The sequence below is a fragment of the Spodoptera frugiperda genome, chromosome 31 (assembly GCF_023101765.2).
Source record: "Spodoptera frugiperda isolate SF20-4 chromosome 31, AGI-APGP_CSIRO_Sfru_2.0, whole genome shotgun sequence".
In the NCBI taxonomy this organism is placed as follows: domain Eukaryota; kingdom Metazoa; phylum Arthropoda; class Insecta; order Lepidoptera; family Noctuidae; genus Spodoptera; species Spodoptera frugiperda.
This window is the reverse complement of record NC_064242.1, coordinates 13,402,927-13,419,628: the sequence shown is the minus strand read 5'-3', so window position 1 is coordinate 13,419,628 and position 16,702 is coordinate 13,402,927. Positions and strand designations below refer to the sequence as shown.

The 16,702-nt window shown below is 40.5% G+C and overlaps 2 protein-coding genes across 9 annotated transcripts in view; one reads left to right on the top strand and one right to left on the bottom strand.

The window, feature by feature from the left end:
• Nucleotides 1-611, top strand: part of LOC118282147 (solute carrier family 22 member 1) — a 40,196-nt gene extending 39,585 nt beyond the window's left edge. For all 6 annotated transcript variants that reach the window (XM_035603077.2, XM_035603078.2, XM_035603080.2 and 3 more), the window contains exon 10: nucleotides 233-611. In XM_035603077.2, coding sequence (XP_035458970.2) covers nucleotides 233-460 — 228 coding nt within the window. In that variant the 3' untranslated portion in view covers nucleotides 461-611. The remainder of the gene's footprint in view (nucleotides 1-232) is intronic.
• Nucleotides 612-3,421: 2,810 nt separating this feature from the next.
• Nucleotides 3,422-13,004, bottom strand: LOC118282148 (solute carrier family 22 member 1). 3 transcript variants are annotated; one of them, XM_050707213.1, is made up of 7 exons: nucleotides 11,947-12,646; nucleotides 6,302-6,533; nucleotides 5,961-6,216; nucleotides 5,559-5,875; nucleotides 5,157-5,463; nucleotides 4,304-4,485; nucleotides 3,422-4,105 (listed from the first exon to the last, which is right to left on the bottom strand). In XM_050707213.1, exons 1-7 carry the CDS (start codon nucleotides 12,261-12,263, stop codon nucleotides 3,944-3,946), a joined length of 1,773 nt encoding a protein of 590 aa, XP_050563170.1. In that variant the 5' UTR covers nucleotides 12,264-12,646; the 3' UTR covers nucleotides 3,422-3,943. The 3 variants fall into 3 exon arrangements, with proteins under 3 accessions (XP_050563170.1, XP_035458975.2, XP_035458976.1); XM_035603082.2 differs by lacking the exon at nucleotides 11,947-12,646 and adding an exon at nucleotides 6,852-7,246; XM_035603083.2 differs by lacking the exons at nucleotides 3,422-4,105; nucleotides 4,304-4,485; nucleotides 5,157-5,463; ... (1 more) ...; nucleotides 5,961-6,216; nucleotides 6,302-6,533 and adding exons at nucleotides 8,295-9,381; nucleotides 9,676-9,857; nucleotides 10,358-10,664; ... (1 more) ...; nucleotides 11,161-11,416; nucleotides 11,502-11,733 and having other exon boundaries at nucleotides 11,947-13,004.
• Nucleotides 13,005-16,702: the final 3,698 nt, after the last annotated feature.

Sequence of the window (16,702 nt, the reverse complement as noted above, 5' to 3'; positions counted from 1 at the left end):
CATAGCTGGGAACAACACTATACACACTCAACATCTGTTCATTATTACGAAATTGGATATAACCGGTCGCTTTGTTATTGCGGTCCTTGATAAGAACGGAGACGTCCTTCAGTCTGTGACGATGTTGTCACGACAGTTTCATCATATTCTGATAACTTGTAATGATTGTTTACTTTGCCTTTTTTTCTTCTTTCCATCATTTTTTAAATTATGAATATGGTCTACCTTGCAGGAGAAGTACATGACTGGTCTACCGAGCGTGGTATTTGGTCTGGTAGCCCTGGGCCCAGCAATGCTGGCGCTCCTGCTGCCCGACACCAGCCAGTCAGCTCTGCCAGACGACGTCGTGGACGCTGAGAACCTGGACAATCCTCACGAAGAACATACTCCGGAGAGCGAGAGCCATGACAATGTTCCCAGACTGTCGGTCTGCGTCACCAGTGGGAAGGAAACACAGTGATGTGACTGCAGGACTATTACAATAGCGAAGACCAAAGGGTCAATATCCACGTAGTGCAGTGATCTAGTATTAAGGACATTTTGTGAATCTCAACCGGGAACTGGGAGCAGTGTGCCAGTTACTGGGGACAGTGTGCCAGTTACTGGGGACAGTGTGCCAGTTACTGGGGACAGTGTGCCATTTACTGGGGACAGTGTGCCAGTTACTGGGGACAGTGTGCCAGTTACTGGGGACAGTGTGCCAGTTACTGGGGACAGTGTGCCAGTTACTGGGGACAGTGTGCCAGTTACTGGGGACAGTGTGCCAGTTACTGGGGACAGTGTGCCAGTTACTGGGGACAGTGTGCCAGTTACTGGGGACAGTGTGCCAGTTACTGGGGACAGTGTGCCAGTTACTGGGGACAGTGTGCCAGTTACTGGGGACAGTGTGCCAGTTACTGGGGACAGTGTGCCAGTTACTGGGGACAGTGTGCCAGTTACTGGGGACAGTGTGCCAGTTACTGGGAACAGTGTGCCAGTTACTGGGGACAGTGTGCCAGTTACTGGGAACAGTGTGCCAGTTACTGGGAACAGTGTGCCAGTTACTGGGGACGGTGCGCCATTTACTGGGAACAGTGTGCCAGTTACTGGGGACAGTGTGCCAGTTATTGGGAACAGTGTGCCAGTTACTGGGAACAGTGTGCCAGTTACTGTGAGCAGTGTGCCAGTTACTGGGAACAGTGTGCCAGTTACTGGGGACAGTGTGCCAGTTACTGGGAACAGTGTGCCAGTTACTGGGAACAGTGTGCCAGTTACTGGGGACAGTGTGCCAGTTACTGGGGACAGTGTGCCAGTTACTGGGGACAGTGTGCCAGTTATTGGGAACAGTGTGCCAGTTACTGGGGACAGTGTGCCAGTTACTGGGGACAGCGTGCCAGTTACTGGGGACAGTGATCTGAGACAGTCGTACTAGTAGTGTAGAGACGACGCGCGACGTGATGGCGGACTGGTGCCGCGTGTCTATGGTGCTCATGTGTGATATTGTTTAGTTGTACTAAATAGGTTGTAGGTTTTGTGATACTTGGTTAATGGTCGACACGTTGAGCAGAAGTCGAATAACTCATTATTATATGTTTGTACTCGCTAGCTTCACTTCGTGTCACTCTCACAGTTTGCGAGAGTCGAACTGTAGACTTGATAGACTTTATTTTATACAAAGTAATGGGTCTTCCTAAATAAATGATTTCTCTTTTGTATTTTTCTATCTGTTGGTAATAATAAAAGAGAATTTTGTACAAAATACAAGTGAGCATTTATTTGCGAACACCGTGGTCGGCGTGGCTCATTAGGATAAGTTTACAAATCGTAACGTAATTATAATGTACTATAATATTTATACAATAGTTGTATTGTGGATGGTTGCTGTCAGCTCTATACGCGGAGATTACATCTCTTGCATGTTGGGTATATGTTTACTTGAAACACATTTACTAAACGTTCATACAAACTTGAAAGTGATGAGAATCCCTTATTGTCTAAAGTATCAAAGCGTTTTTCCTGTCATTTTGGCTCACTACAAATACCTTTCAGTTTACTAGGTGAATAATATACTTAACTAAACGATATTAATTTACAAACAACAGATAAATGACTGCGATTAGAACGTCTAGACTTGTAAAGCTCTTGCTGACGACAGTTACCATATCGACGCGCATGCGTACAATGGTGTAGGTAGTAAAGTAAATATGTGATACATGCCATTATCAGCTGATCCTTCACTGATGTCTGTCTCCTAAGTACTTGGGGAATGTTTACAAAAATAGATGATTAAATATTTTCAAACATGTCATTGCCAAATGATAAATTCATGTTATCTATTTCAATATTATTAATCTACAAAAATAAAGTAAAACGTATTTTTATAAGGTCTTAAAAATCAATTCGATGAAATAGTAGGTAGCTTATATTCTCAGTTTTAAGTCTTTTGGTAATCATATAATCAGCTAAAAAATCAGTAACTTGAATTAATGGTCTCATTATATAATGTATTGATATATTTGCTAACGTAACGTAAATGTGTTTCAAACTATAACAGAATATCGTGTAGACGAGCATAATGTATTCCTATATTATTGTATTTATTTGATTCTTTGTCCGGCTGCCACAGAGCAGGAATGTGCAGAAAACTCACTAGTACATCTAACGAGGGTCGCATACGTAACATTGTCACCATGTATGAGGTATATTTGTAGTTGATGTTGGTAGTTAGTGAACTTTCTGTATATTTCTGTGTAGTGTAGCTGCACGTGCATTGTGTGCACCGGGTCAGGTCGCGGGCTGGTGGCTCGTGTCGTGGCTCGATTATGTAAATGTTGTGAATCTCACATTGTGAAGTATTGTCTAGTTGTAGTCGTTTAGTTGTCTAGTAATTTTCTAAGTGTTCATAATAATTTGTATACAAAATTAATGCTTGTTTCATTTCTCTCATCCACCTATACTACACACAGACTACTCTAGTATCTGCTCTCTTGGAATAGTACTTACCGATTTCTCATTTGAGATATTTTTTTAACGTTGCCCCACACTAGGGTTTTCTCCTGTACCGCGGATGCGTTTACAAATATGCAAGTTCACAACTCCTGAATGATGAGTCGCATCATGATCTAAAATAATATGTGCAAGATCTACAAGGTGCTGGTTAAGAGTATGAAGCTCACATTTACAGATGTTTTAGTTTCTTATGTTTCCAAATCATGATAATTATGTGGTCCGAAATGGATTTTACAGCCATACAATGTCCATATGTTGGCTAACAACGGTTCTTTCTTTAATCATTTTTTTTTATATAACTTTTGACATACCTACATTAATTTATTCCTTCAATACTTTCCTCATCATATCTATCTGAATTAGTTTTATCATTAATACAACAGACTCGTTACAGTAGGGAGATAAACCACAATAAAGTAATTAAACAATTACATTATATCACATAATGCTTTATTATAACTTACGACTACTATACATAAATGAGTACACAGCACATTACTAAGAGAGCAGTAACTGTTACAGGTTATATTACAACACAATAAGATAGCAGTTTGCACGACACTTCTATACGATTTGTTATTGATAGCAAGGAGTACGTTAGAATACGGTGGACATTAATTTCATGCCATGTGTCAAGTATTATATTTATTACAACAGCTAATTTAACACCATCCATTCATTTATGCAGTTAGTTTTTTAACACTGTTTAATAATTTATCTACTAATAAAGGTACACATTTTCATTTTAAATAAATAATGTTTGTTTACAAATCTAACCTCTATTGCTATGATTTTATGGCGTTATATTATATTTCTAGTTCCACATTGAAAATGTTGCTTTGTCTTCGTTTTGATAAGAATTGGTTTTCAGTCTTAATCATTCAAATAACATATGATATGAAGAAATGCAGAACTGAAGTTACTCTTACATCTAGTGTTAAGGTACATTGAGTGTTCAGGTTTTTATTTTAGATTCTGGCTTGCCGAGGGCCTCTGCTTCCGCGAGGGTGTCAGGCATCTTCGTGCCCAGCGTCTCCGGCTGCGTCAGCACCAGGATACCAGAGAGAATACCCATGGCACCGAACATCACGGACGGAATACCTTCCCAGTAGTCCATCTGTTGAAGAGAATGTCTCTATTAGCTCTCAGAAGTATGCCATAAATCTCAGGAATGGCAACTAGGTTCAAATTTAGGATGCTATCATCTATTGGAAACTGGTTGCAGATTAAACATCCTCAAATCAAACTGTATATGTAAACATAGGGAGTGTGACCAAGGGTAAACTTTATACATAGTTAATACATGTCGACTTACGAGCACTGGTGTGAGCGGAGCGGTGATGGAGCCGATGCGGCCCACCATGGAGGAGAAGGCGAGCAGGCGGTGCCGGTACTGCGTGGGGTACAGCTCCGAGGTGAACAGGTACAGCGACGTGAACACCACCGAGATACCGAACTTGCCCAACAAGTAGACCACCAGACGCAGCGTCGACAGGTCTGCCAACCAATATGACGTGTTACTCATGTGCTACTATACCGGCCTGCATACCTTCTGGCCACTAACAACAGTTTATGGTTCTCAACATCTCAAACTTCATCAACAATATTTTGTAGAAATCGCTTATCAAAAAATCGTAGGCTTGCAATTGATATGAATATTTATCCAATGTAATAACAATATCATAATTATATTATCAAGTTAAAATAATAATGGATTAATAACATATTATGACGTCCGCGTCCCCATTCAATTGAAAGTAGTTCTAGTAAAGATGATTGAATTACACGTACTTACCATAACGCGTTAATGTTGAAAGGTATTAAGGATAATATTGACAATAATAATAGTTTGTGTTTATCTCAAAAATGTGAGATTACTCATTGAAATAGCCAGTAAATGATAATAAAATAATTAAATAATAAAATCGATCGAAAGAGATTACGATAACATTGTTGGCCACAGATCATTGATAGCTGTATTATAGCGGCCACGCCACGGCTGGCGCGTACCATGGACATTATAGATTACCAAGTAAAGCGGTGCTATTCTACTATTACGAGCAGACAACAGGAACGTACACATCACGATAGAAGCTACAGCGTAATAGACTGACACAAACTGACTGTACACTGTCACAAACTGACTGTACAAATAACATCAAACATACCACTGGGTATAAAAGCAAAGGCGATGTTGCAGGCGGCGCTGAACAGGTACCCGCCGGACAGCGTGGGCTTCCTGCCGATTCTGTCGAGGATCAGCACAGCCGTGTAGAAGCCAGGGATCTCGATGGCGCACGTCAATATGTAGTTCAAGTACATGGAGTCCGACAGGCTGGTGGCGTTGATGGACAGGCCGTAGTACACGAAGGTGGTGGTGATCCACCAGATGGGAGTGGTGCAGACACGTCGCAGAAGTACACCCGAGCGGAAAATGGCTTGGAAGAGGTTTGGCTCATCCCCATCCTCTACCACCTGTAACATTAATCACAGTTGCCAGATTTGGTGTCAACGATTCGGATTCTATCAGAAATGAACGAAAATAAAGTATTATTGTTGTGACAACTAACCTTTACAGGCTCGGGAGGGTTCATCAACGCATGCATAGACTTCTCACTAATCTGTTTTCTGTTCCGTCTCGCCACTCGCTGCAGCACATCTTTAGCTTGATCAAACTTCTTTTGTGACAGTAGCCACCTCACACTCTCTTGTAATATCCAATAGTATGCGATGATAATGAAGCAGGGGATGTGTAGCGCAAGGATCATATATCTCCAGGGCTGGATGCCCCAGGCTACGGCTCCTAGTATCACCTGACCGACGGCAAACATTGAGGAACAGGTTGCACTCGTCAACACTCGGTACTTGGGGCCAACGAACTCCGTAGCTGAAATAACAAAGTGAATGAAAAGAGTGAATAATGCAACGTTTGGTAGGTAGCCAACAACTATTCAAAGATCAACAATTCTCACCAAAGATATATGAAGAGCTGAAAGTTCCGGCGCCAAAAGTAGTTTGCAGCAACTGGAAGGCCAGGTACATGGGGTAGTTGACGGAGAAGGCTCTGATGATACCAAAGAGAGCCAGATTGAAGACACTGATCACGAGCGCTACACGCCTTCCAAAAGTGTCGGAGACGTAACCGGCAATAGGCAGCACCAGAAGAGTACCCACGCTGCTCAGGGTGCCAGCTAAAGCACGGAGCCAGTCTTGACAACCCAAATCGAACTGTAATAATAATGATGAACAGAGTGAGAACAATGAAGAGTTGCCTGTAACAGAAGATAAATATAATATAACAAGTAATACTGACGTCATAAACACAAGAATTGTCTCTGGCGTAGACAAAGTTATCACATCCCTGTTCGTTGTTTGAAAATAGATAAGGGGGACAGTAGTCCAGGGAGCCATTGTTGAATACGGACGTGTACCGCGCGCAGCTCGCGAACCCATTGTTGTTGTCGGCCGGAGGAATTGCGTGAAGAACCCAATTCGGATGGAAAGTTTCGAGTTTAGTCGTTTCTCCACATTCAGGTATTCGGCATCTGAACAAATATTAAATACTTTTAGGAACTATAATTTTCTCTGCATTAACGTACTTTATGTCAACAGTGAAATGATTACTATGAGCTTTTATTGTGGCTAGTCCAGTTACCTTATTAAAAAAATAACTACTTGAGTCAGCCGTAATACATACTGATTCATTTATTACATAAAGCGCTTTGCTTATTGTTAACTTGTCTTTACATTATTAAGATTTTTAACTGAATCACATTAAGGACTATCCAAAACAAAAATGATCGTACGAATTAATGGCGGTGAAGTGTAACATTGTAGATTATGTTTGTGAGTAGATATAGTACCTGTGCGGGATAGCGGCGGCAGAGAAGATGTACTCGCTCATAAAGGCGGACATGATGATGGGGACGGAGACGAGCAACAAGTTGAACATCTGGTAGCGGCCGAACTGGCCTATCTCGTTCACCAGCACATAGTCCAGGTCTATCGGCTTGTCGAACACGCTGCCCTTGCGTTGCTCAAACTGACTTCCTTTTCTACCAGCTGCAGCTTCTGGTTCGTCTGCTGAGCTGTGTGCACTGGGCGCCTCGGTGATATTTGGTGCGTCACCATTTTCAGGCGCTGCGCCATCAGCCTTACTATTTTTTCTTTCTTCCTCCATGATAATTTATTTATTATAATTGTGTCCAGTCAATAGGAGCACGTGGCGTCCCGAGCCATGTGCCCTAGTGAAGTGAGCCGGAGCTCTTCGTAGCGAAACAAGAGGAAAATTTATCAGATAATTAAAAGTTATGGATTATCATAATGTATTAATTTAGTGATAAGCACTTTGATTTTGAAGATAAGCGCGTGCGACCCGTGCGAAGCCTGGCATTGTGTCGGAGGCACGAGCCACGCGCCGGCAGCAGCCAGTCTGCCCAGCAGCCAGTCTGCCAGCCAATACCAGAGGTACCGGGCGAAAATATACGTTTTTAATTTTTATGTTATAGCTGTACATACATTGTCTTGCAATCGGTGATTAAGTTTGTTGGTTGATATTTATTACAATTCATTACAGAATCTACTTCTACTACTCATGTATTAGTTAGGTCATGCTAACAAAATATAAATTTAATGAAATCTATTTTTAAACCATCTATTTAATCATCTACCTACTACGGAAGGTACATCTATTTCATGTCATATTAAATAAATATTTTTTAATTATTATGTTATCGGCTTACTCACAGTTACTGTTTGACGAGGAACTCGACTAGGGATGCTACTCATGAATATGAGCCACTAGCACGGCATGAAACTAGTCGAGTTCCTCGTCAAACAGTAACGTGAGTAAGCCGATAACAATAATATTAATTTAGTATGTCTCACGAAAGTTCTCATAAAATTATACATATTATTTGATTACTAATCAACCTTTATCTCTATGATTTTATGGCGTTCTAAATATTTTTTTTTTATGGAACAAGCCGGTAAACAAGCAGACGTATCACCTGATGGTAAGCAATCGCCGCCGCCCATGGACACTTGAAACACCAGAGGCCTTACAAGTGCGTTGCTGGCCTTTTGGGGGTTAGAAATTTAAGGGTTGTCGGGAATTGGGAAAATTGAGAAGGGAGGAATTGGGCCTCCGGTAACCTCACTCACACAACCAAACACAACGAGTTACACAAACAAAAGATTTTCTATTTTTATGTAAGTCTGCATTAAAAGTGGAGCTTGGTTTTTCTTTTATAGGAATTAGTTTTCAGTTTTTAAATTACCATTATATTTTAAATAAGACTTCAATATATAGTAAATACGGCTTTATTTCTGAAATGTTCATGTTTTACATATTATTAAGTACATTTAAATTACAAACTGTCTGCCTCACAGCAAAGGCCTTCTGTAATTCTTTCTAGTGCTTTCTATCTGCCGCCATTTTCTGGGCACTGTCCCATCTTCTCATCCACGACGTCAACTCCTAGTGCCAAATATATTGTTACCAGTTTGTTCCATTTTTCTTTCTTATTCATACTCCAGTGTATATGCTTCAGTCTACCTCCGCTTCAGTCGATCAACCTTCTAACATTATTTTCGTTTTATATCTAATGTCTATACATTTTAATTTGTCCTTTACTTTCAGAACTAGCTACTTTCCATAATTCGCTGACATTTTCCAATTGTATGCCTACCGTGTTTTCTTAAAGCCCCGGTTTCACAGCCATAATTATGTAATGCATGTTAAAATACTGGTGATACTTTATGATCTTAATGCCTATTGTCTTACATTTCATAAACTTTTCCAAAGCCCAGTATTTTTTCCATCCCGCTGAAATACTTATGTCTATTTCTTTTGATGATATTTATTATTATCTGGCCGATATAAACACATTCGTCTACATATTCAAGTTGAAAAACTACCAAGTGACAAATAATTTGGTAGTAATGTCTACGGCAACTAAATTTGTCGTCATCCTAGTTTTACCCGTGTTCATGTTCAGCCTACTTCTCACTATATACTCGGGCTTTTGTCATGGATTCTAATGGCTTTTAATTTTCTTCGTAAGATTCGGTCAACCACAAATTTAAGATGATTTAATCATGATCCATTTATGCTTACTGTTTAGAATAAGACAATAATACCTTCGTCAAATAACTTGCATATGATATGATGAAGCAATGTCGAACTAACGTTACTCTTACATCTAGTGTTAAGGTACATTGAGTGTGCTTTCAGGTTTTTATTTTAGATTCTGGCTTGCCGAGGGCCTCTGCTTCCGCGAGGGTGTCAGGCATCTTTGTGCCCAGCGTCTCCGGCTGTGTCAGCACCAGGATACCAGACAGTACAGCCATACCACCGAACATTACGGACGGTATACCTTCCCAGTAGTCCATCTGTGGAAGAGAACGTCTCGATTAGCTCTTTTGTATATACCTAGCACTTAACTGCTTTGAGACAGAGTCATTTGATGAAGCCATAATTGTCTGCAGAATTATTGCTGTCGCTCAATAGGAAGCCAGAAAGGCATGCATGCATGGCAGACGTCTCGGGAATCGCAATCAGGTCATTAAAAATTTAGAGGATGGCATCTATTGGTAGCTGGTTGCAGTTTGGACATATCTGTATATATATAGGGAGTGTAACCGAGAGGATGAAACTTAGTTCACAAACAGATAGAGGTGACTTACGAGCACTGGTGTGAGCGGAGCGGTGATGGAGCCGATGCGGCCCACCATGGAGGAGAAGGCGAGCAGTCGGTGCCGGTACTGCGTGGGGTACAGCTCCGAGGTGTACAGGTACAGCGATGTGAACACCATTGATATACCGAACTTGCCCATCAGGTATACCACCAGACGGAGTGTCGATAGATCTGCCAACAAATGTTACGTGTTATCCCTGAGTTGCTGAGTCCATTATCATATACTAATATTGTGGATTCACCAGTAAGCCATCAATTGTTGAGCTAATGACCAAACCCCTGGCCGCACTAGAGGCTGGGGGCTTGTAAACTTTATTATACTTCTTCGTCAAATTAAAAGTAGCTTTTTGTAAAGGTAATTAACTTATTATTATATTATCACGTGATCATATCAAAAAGAATTAGGAATAATATTTACAATCGTAATGCGCGTATTTATCTCTAAAATGTGAGATTACTAATTCCAAGATCCAGTAAATGATACATAAAATAATATCGAGCGTCACAGATTACGATAGCTGTCGGCCATAGATCACAGACAATCGTAGGTATAATAGAGGCCAACTGACGCAAGCCACGGACTCTACAAATTACAAACTAAAGCGTATAACGTTAGAAACTGTAGAGCAGCAAACTGACAGGAATAAATGTATAATTAACATCAAACATACCACTGGGTATAAAAGCAAAGGCGATGTTGCAGGCGGCGCTGAACAGGTACCCGCCGGACAGCGTGGGCTTCCTGCCGATTCTGTCGAGGATCAGCACAGCCGTGTAGAAGCCAGGGATCTCGATGGCGCAAGTCAAGATGTAGTTCAAGTACATGGAGTCCGACAGGCTGGTGGCGTTGATGGACAGGCCGTAGTACACGAAGGTGGTGGTGATCCACCAGATGGGAGTGGTGCAGACACGTCGCAGAAGTACACCTGAGCGGAAAATGGCTTGGAAGAGGTTTGGCTCATCCCCATCCTCTACTACCTGTAACATTAATCACAGTTGCCAGATTTGGTATCATCGACTCAGATTCGACTAGAAATGAACGAAAAAAAATATTATTGTTGTGATAACTAACCTTCACTGGCTCGGGCGGGTTCATCAACGCATGCATAGACTTCTCACTAATCTGTTTTCTGTTCCGTCTCGCCACTCGCTGCAGCACATCTTTAGCTTGATCAAACTTCTTTTGTGACAGTAGCCACCTCACACTCTCTTGTAATATCCAATAGTATGCGATGATAATGAAGCAGGGGATGTGTAGCGCAAGGATCATATATCTCCAGGGCTGAATGGCCCAGGCTACTAGGCCCATTATCACCTGACCGGTAGCAAACATCGAAGTACAGGTTGCACTTGTCAGCACTCGGTACTTGGGGCCAACGAACTCCGTAGCTGAAATAACAAAGTGAATGAAAATAGTCAATAATGCAACGTTTGGTAGGTAACCAACAACTATTCAAAGATCAACAATTCTCACCAAAGATATATGAAGAGCTGAAAGTTCCGGCGCCAAAAGTAGTTTGCAGCAACTGGAAGGCCAGGTACATGGGGTAGTTGACGGAGAAGGCTCTGATGATACCAAAGAGAGCCAGATTGACGACACTGATCACGAGCGCCACACGCCTTCCAAACGTATCGGATATATAGCCAGCAATAGGCAGCACCAGTAGAGTACCCACGCTGTTCAAAGTGCCAGCTAAAGCACGGAGCCAGTCTTGACAACCCAAATCGAACTGTAATAATAATGATGAACAGAGTGAGAACAATGAAGAGTTGCCTGTAACAGAAGATAAATATAATATAACAAGTAATACTAACGTCATAAACACAAGAATTGTCTCTGGCGTAGACGAAGTTATCACATCCCTGTTCGTTGTTTGAAAATAGATAAGGGGGACAGTAGTCCAGGGAGCCGTTGTTGAATACGGACGTGTACCGCGCGCAGCTCGCGAACCCATTGTTGTTGTCGGCCGGAGGAATTGCGTGAAGAACCCATTTCGGATGGAAAGTTTCGAGTTTAGTCGTTTCTCCACATTCAGGTATTCGGCATCTTTACAGAAATAAAAGACATTTAGCTACTATAATATTTTCATATACTAACGTATTTGTATACGGATTTGAGTTACCTTGTGAAACTGTCATACGAGGAAACTGTGAAACATCATTAATTTAATACGGAAAATGTTTTGCTAAACGTCAATTTATGTTAAAAATACTGAGTTCTTTAGTTTTATAAATAGATAATAATATTAGTGGATAGTACCTGTGCGGGATAGCGGCGGCAGAGAAGATGTACTCGCTCATGAAGGCCGACATGATGATGGGGACGGAGACGAGCAACAAGTTGAACATCTGGTAGCGGCCGAACTGGCCTATCTCGTTCACCAGCACATAGTCCAGGTCTATCGGCTTGTCGAACACGCTGCCCTTGCGTTGCTCAAACTGACTTCCTTTTCTACCAGCTGCAGCTTCTGGTTCGTCTGCTGAGCTGTGTGCACTGGGCGCCTCGGTGATATTTGGTGCGTCACCATTTTCAGGCGCTATGCCATCAGCCTTACTATTTTCTCTTTCTCCCTCCATGATTACTGTCCAATTTACTGCACTGGTTCTGACTGTGTCCAGACATTAAGAGCACGTGGCGTCTCAAGCCAGGCGCCCCAGTGAAGTGAGCCAGAGCCTATAGTAGCGAATAGGAAAATTTATCAGATAATTCTTAAGGATTACCATAATCAGGGCCGCCGTAAGTGGCGTTAGCGGGCGGCACGTCAAAGGGAGACACTGACATTTAAAATTACTATCATAATACAGGTATAGCAGCATAAGTCTGGAAAAGCCTACCCGACGGGACGCGCAATCTTAACGTTATCACTAGCCATTGTCATCTGATAGACTAACATGTGTTATCAAAGCGGCGTTTGCAAGGAGATGGCACCTCGGCCTGGGTTTGATGGCGCCCGAAATTCGATTCCAGTACCAACTGTCGTACTCTATGGAAGGTAAGACAAGTAAAGTTAGAGGGATTCCTTATAATTTTTTGGCGCCACAACTTCGATAGAAATATATAGTCATCATCTATGAAAAGCAGGACTAGCAAAGTTAGCGAATCTCTCTCAGCTTACTTCTCACTAACTTAGCCCAATTGGTTCCGGCCCTTTGTTTAAGTATTCTACGAAAGACGAATTTTGCGACATTGTGAAAAATTCAGCTTCAATTTGCAGATAAAGTAAAATAAGTTGTTGCGATGGCAATTGTTCTGACATCTCGTATGTAACCACTGGTGTCCCTCAAGGCTGCGTTCTGTCACCTACTCTGTTCATCCTCCATATCAGTGAAATGTTTGCAAAAAGCAGCAGTAATTTTTATGAGGATGAGAACAAGGGCGGTGCTTTTTACACATTAAGATTTGTATCTGAAATAAACACGTGTTTGGAATGTCATCGTATGGTGGAACGCGCTACATTGCACGAGGGCGCTCAAGTCGCTAGCGGCGGCCCTGATCTTAATTTGTTAATTTAGTGATAAGGAGAATAAAGAAGACAGATGTGTGTGACAGGTAGTATGACTATAACAAATCTAGCTTCACTAACAAACAGACTGACACACTATTTGGTTATTTCTTTAATTCTTTACGTATCAAAAGTAGCATTTATGGTTTAATTGAAATAAATGCTTTGAATTTGACAAACTCGTATTTTCATTGAAGTATTTTCTTCATTTTTTTATTCTTAACTTCTACAGATGAGTAAATAACCTGCCAAGTACGAGTTGGACCCTATCAGGTGTATCCTAGGACGCGGATCCGACTTGTTAGAAATGAGTTTTAAGCACTTTGTTATTGGGACGTTTAAATTAGTATCAAGAACCGTTACTTCTTAGATGGAGGGTCACACCTCTCTAAATTTTAAAGAGGTGTCAAATAAGTAAAACTTCTCACAAAACCCTATGAAAGTCGGGGTGAACGCCTAGTATTTAGTCATAATTAGTTTAATGACATTTATCAGTGGCGACCTTGTAGCTAAATGGAAATACTGAGCTATATACAATAACAATACATAAAAACGTGAGTTTTATTTTATTGATAATTTAATTTTCCTCCTCTAGCCTGGCAATGAAAATAAAGGACAGCTCTTTACCATTTATATCTCTGCCTATTCTAGTCTGTACTCTACTAATAATAGAATTGTTGGTAGTTGTTAATAATGAGTATAAAGTTCTTACGCAAAACAAATAATATAATTTTATTCACGTCATGTCTACGGTATGTTGTTTTTTTTGCTACAAGTCGGTAAACGAGCAGACGGATCACCTAATGGTAAACAATCGCCCATGGACACTTGAAACGCCAGAGCCGTTACAACTGCGTTACCGGCCTCTTGGGGGTTAAAAAATTTAAGGTTGTTGGGAAATTCGGACGATTAGGAAGAGGGTTAATTGTGTCTCCGGTAACCTCACTCACACAACGAAACACAACATGTCTGTCTTCTGTGAGGCCGTGGTATCACTACGGTCGAGCCGAAGCATTCGCGCCGAAGCTTGGCTCTTCGACACTTAAAAATATGTAAACGTTAAGTAACAGTGGGCAGGTTACATCTGCCACAGTGACATGTGTAAACGTAGTATAGAAGATTCTTCAGTGATTTGCTGGATTAGATACGATGTTTGCAAAATAAATAGCTTAACATTGAGTTCAGTGGTCATTAAAAAGCCCAATATCCAACAGTGTAGTGGACGGAATCAGGTATTGGTGATGATGATGATTACACTGTTATCTTATCAGCAACACGTGCTCGGTATACAACTAACAAAGAAACAATAAGTAACAAACAAAACAGTACCTACTGTCCACTTATTTTCCAGGAAGATTAAAGACTATTGATCCTGAAACGTGTTTGTTTATCAGATATTTATTGTGGGTACACAATATCAGCTGATAAATATCCACTGGGTGCCTCGCAGCACGTGCTCTGTTCTTGTCTATAAATGCTTTCACTTTACACGGAGATATTTTATCATCAAGATAATTCATTCATGTTTCTGGACCAAGATTGCAAGGTCTGTGATATTGAAGTTCCACTGCTTATCTCTGTCATTAACAGGGTCATCTCAAATTAAGCAATTACCGCAACAACTTTATACTGCTATAGTGGTCATCAACCGACTTTCGAAAAGTAAGATGAACAATCATCAAATTACTCCTCCCGCCCTGGATCGAGTGAGAGAGTATCATATTTACTAATTCAAAACAATCACGTTCTAAGTCCTCATCTATATGGGGGCCTTGACATCTAGCAGTCATGCCACATAGTGATACGTTTGTACCATAACATTCTTAACATTCAAAAGCTTTACTAAAGCACTGACAGATATAATGTTTGATGACACTATCACACTAATATTATAAATATGAAAGTTTGTTTGTTTGGATTTTTGTCCGTCAATCACGCTAAAACTACTGAACGGATTTTCTTGAAATTTAGTATACAGACAGGCTATGAGCTGACTTGGGTGATAGAATACTTTTTTGTCCCACGGGATCGCGAATTTGTTCTTGAAATTCTTATTTTATATTTATAATTATGGATAAATAAATAAATTGGGTTGACTAATCTACTTATCTGTACTAGTCATGTGACTATACTCGAAGCAAGTTCATGCAACGTGCAGTCACTGTGTCACTCCGTCCGTAGCGCCGTGGGTGTGGTGTAATCTTAGATTAGCCAACATTGACCAATAAAGATATCTCACGGCTAGCTCGTGTTGCTAACCGAACATTATATAATACATATTTATGTACATACTTACTTTTTTCTTTCGTACAGAGCACAGGTACAGAGATAGGCACCTGGTGGAAAGATTATTGTTTTATTATATCATACGGTAAAACCTCATTGATGATACCTCTTGTTTATCATATTATTTGCGTATTGACCTTGTATCGTATATCTGAGCTATAAGTTCATTTAATTGCCAAACAATTTAGATATTTCCTTTGTTACTATTACTAAGTGATTTATTGAAGTAAAGTCAATGTACGTAAACAATATCAACGTGAAGCGCCCCCTATTGTCTCAATGTAAACCGAAGGATACACTTTCATACTTTTATTATATAGTCTAACCCAATAAATCTTTCAGATACGAGTAATCTATCTTGAAGATAACATTAAATATCGATTTAATGATTTTCAAGGTGATTGTCATTCAATTAGAAGTACTTACCTAACATAATTATTACCAATGTGACGTCGGCTGACCGTTCCTCACGTACGCAATATTTTGAACACAAACTGTGATGATAACTGATGATATGTATACATATATATCTATTGTATCGGGTTTTACAGTTTAGTTGGAGACTGCAATATGTGGCGTGGTGTGGAGTTTGTCCTGAATACTCACTTTACTATCATACACACACTTGTAGCTATATTTACTTAGATAGCGTAGGCGCGTAGCCCGTAGCATCGCGTAGCGCGTGGCACGTAGCATCGCGTAGCACGTAGCGTAGCATATTACTACGAGCATGATGTGAAAGTATCAGGAAGAGTTTCTCACAAATAGGAGTACAAATAGAGAAGTATGTTCCTATAAAAAATTGGAATGATATAATAGTATTTAGTCGTAAGGATAATTAAGTGGTTTCAGTACTCGCTGCCCGCCAGGGGGAGCTGTAAAATACAATTGTTGATAAAACATTGTAATCTACTGGCGAAGGATATGTAAATATTGATATTATTTAGCCCCAAGATTTTATCGATACGACTCGCAGATATCAGGAATTACAGAGATAATGGTCAGTAAATTGATTATAATTATTGAAACCAGATCGTATCATAGAACCAAAGCGACTCAATGTCGCTCGCACATAACATGTATGTATGTATTTAGTGAATATTATTGTATCGATATAGTGCCGGGTAGATACAGATTATTGATGATTAAAAAACAATGTTACAAACACGAGAAACTTAAAAAGTCTTTGCATATATTTTCCTTGATGACGCGTGAAGGTGGAGATAT

Bases quoted from the DNA above. Each gene is read 5' to 3' on its own strand.
- LOC118282148 (XM_035603083.2), bottom strand. From the start codon at position 12,263: ATGGAGGGAGAAAGAGAAAATAGTAAGGCTGATGGCATAGCGCCTGAA. The intron at 11,734-11,946 runs GTACTATCCACT...ATTTCTGTAAAG, and splicing joins GCCGCCGCTATCCCGCACAG to ATGCCGAATACCTGAATGTG. The intron at 11,076-11,160 runs GTGAGAATTGTT...TTGTTATTTCAG, and splicing joins CAGCTCTTCATATATCTTTG to CTACGGAGTTCGTTGGCCCC.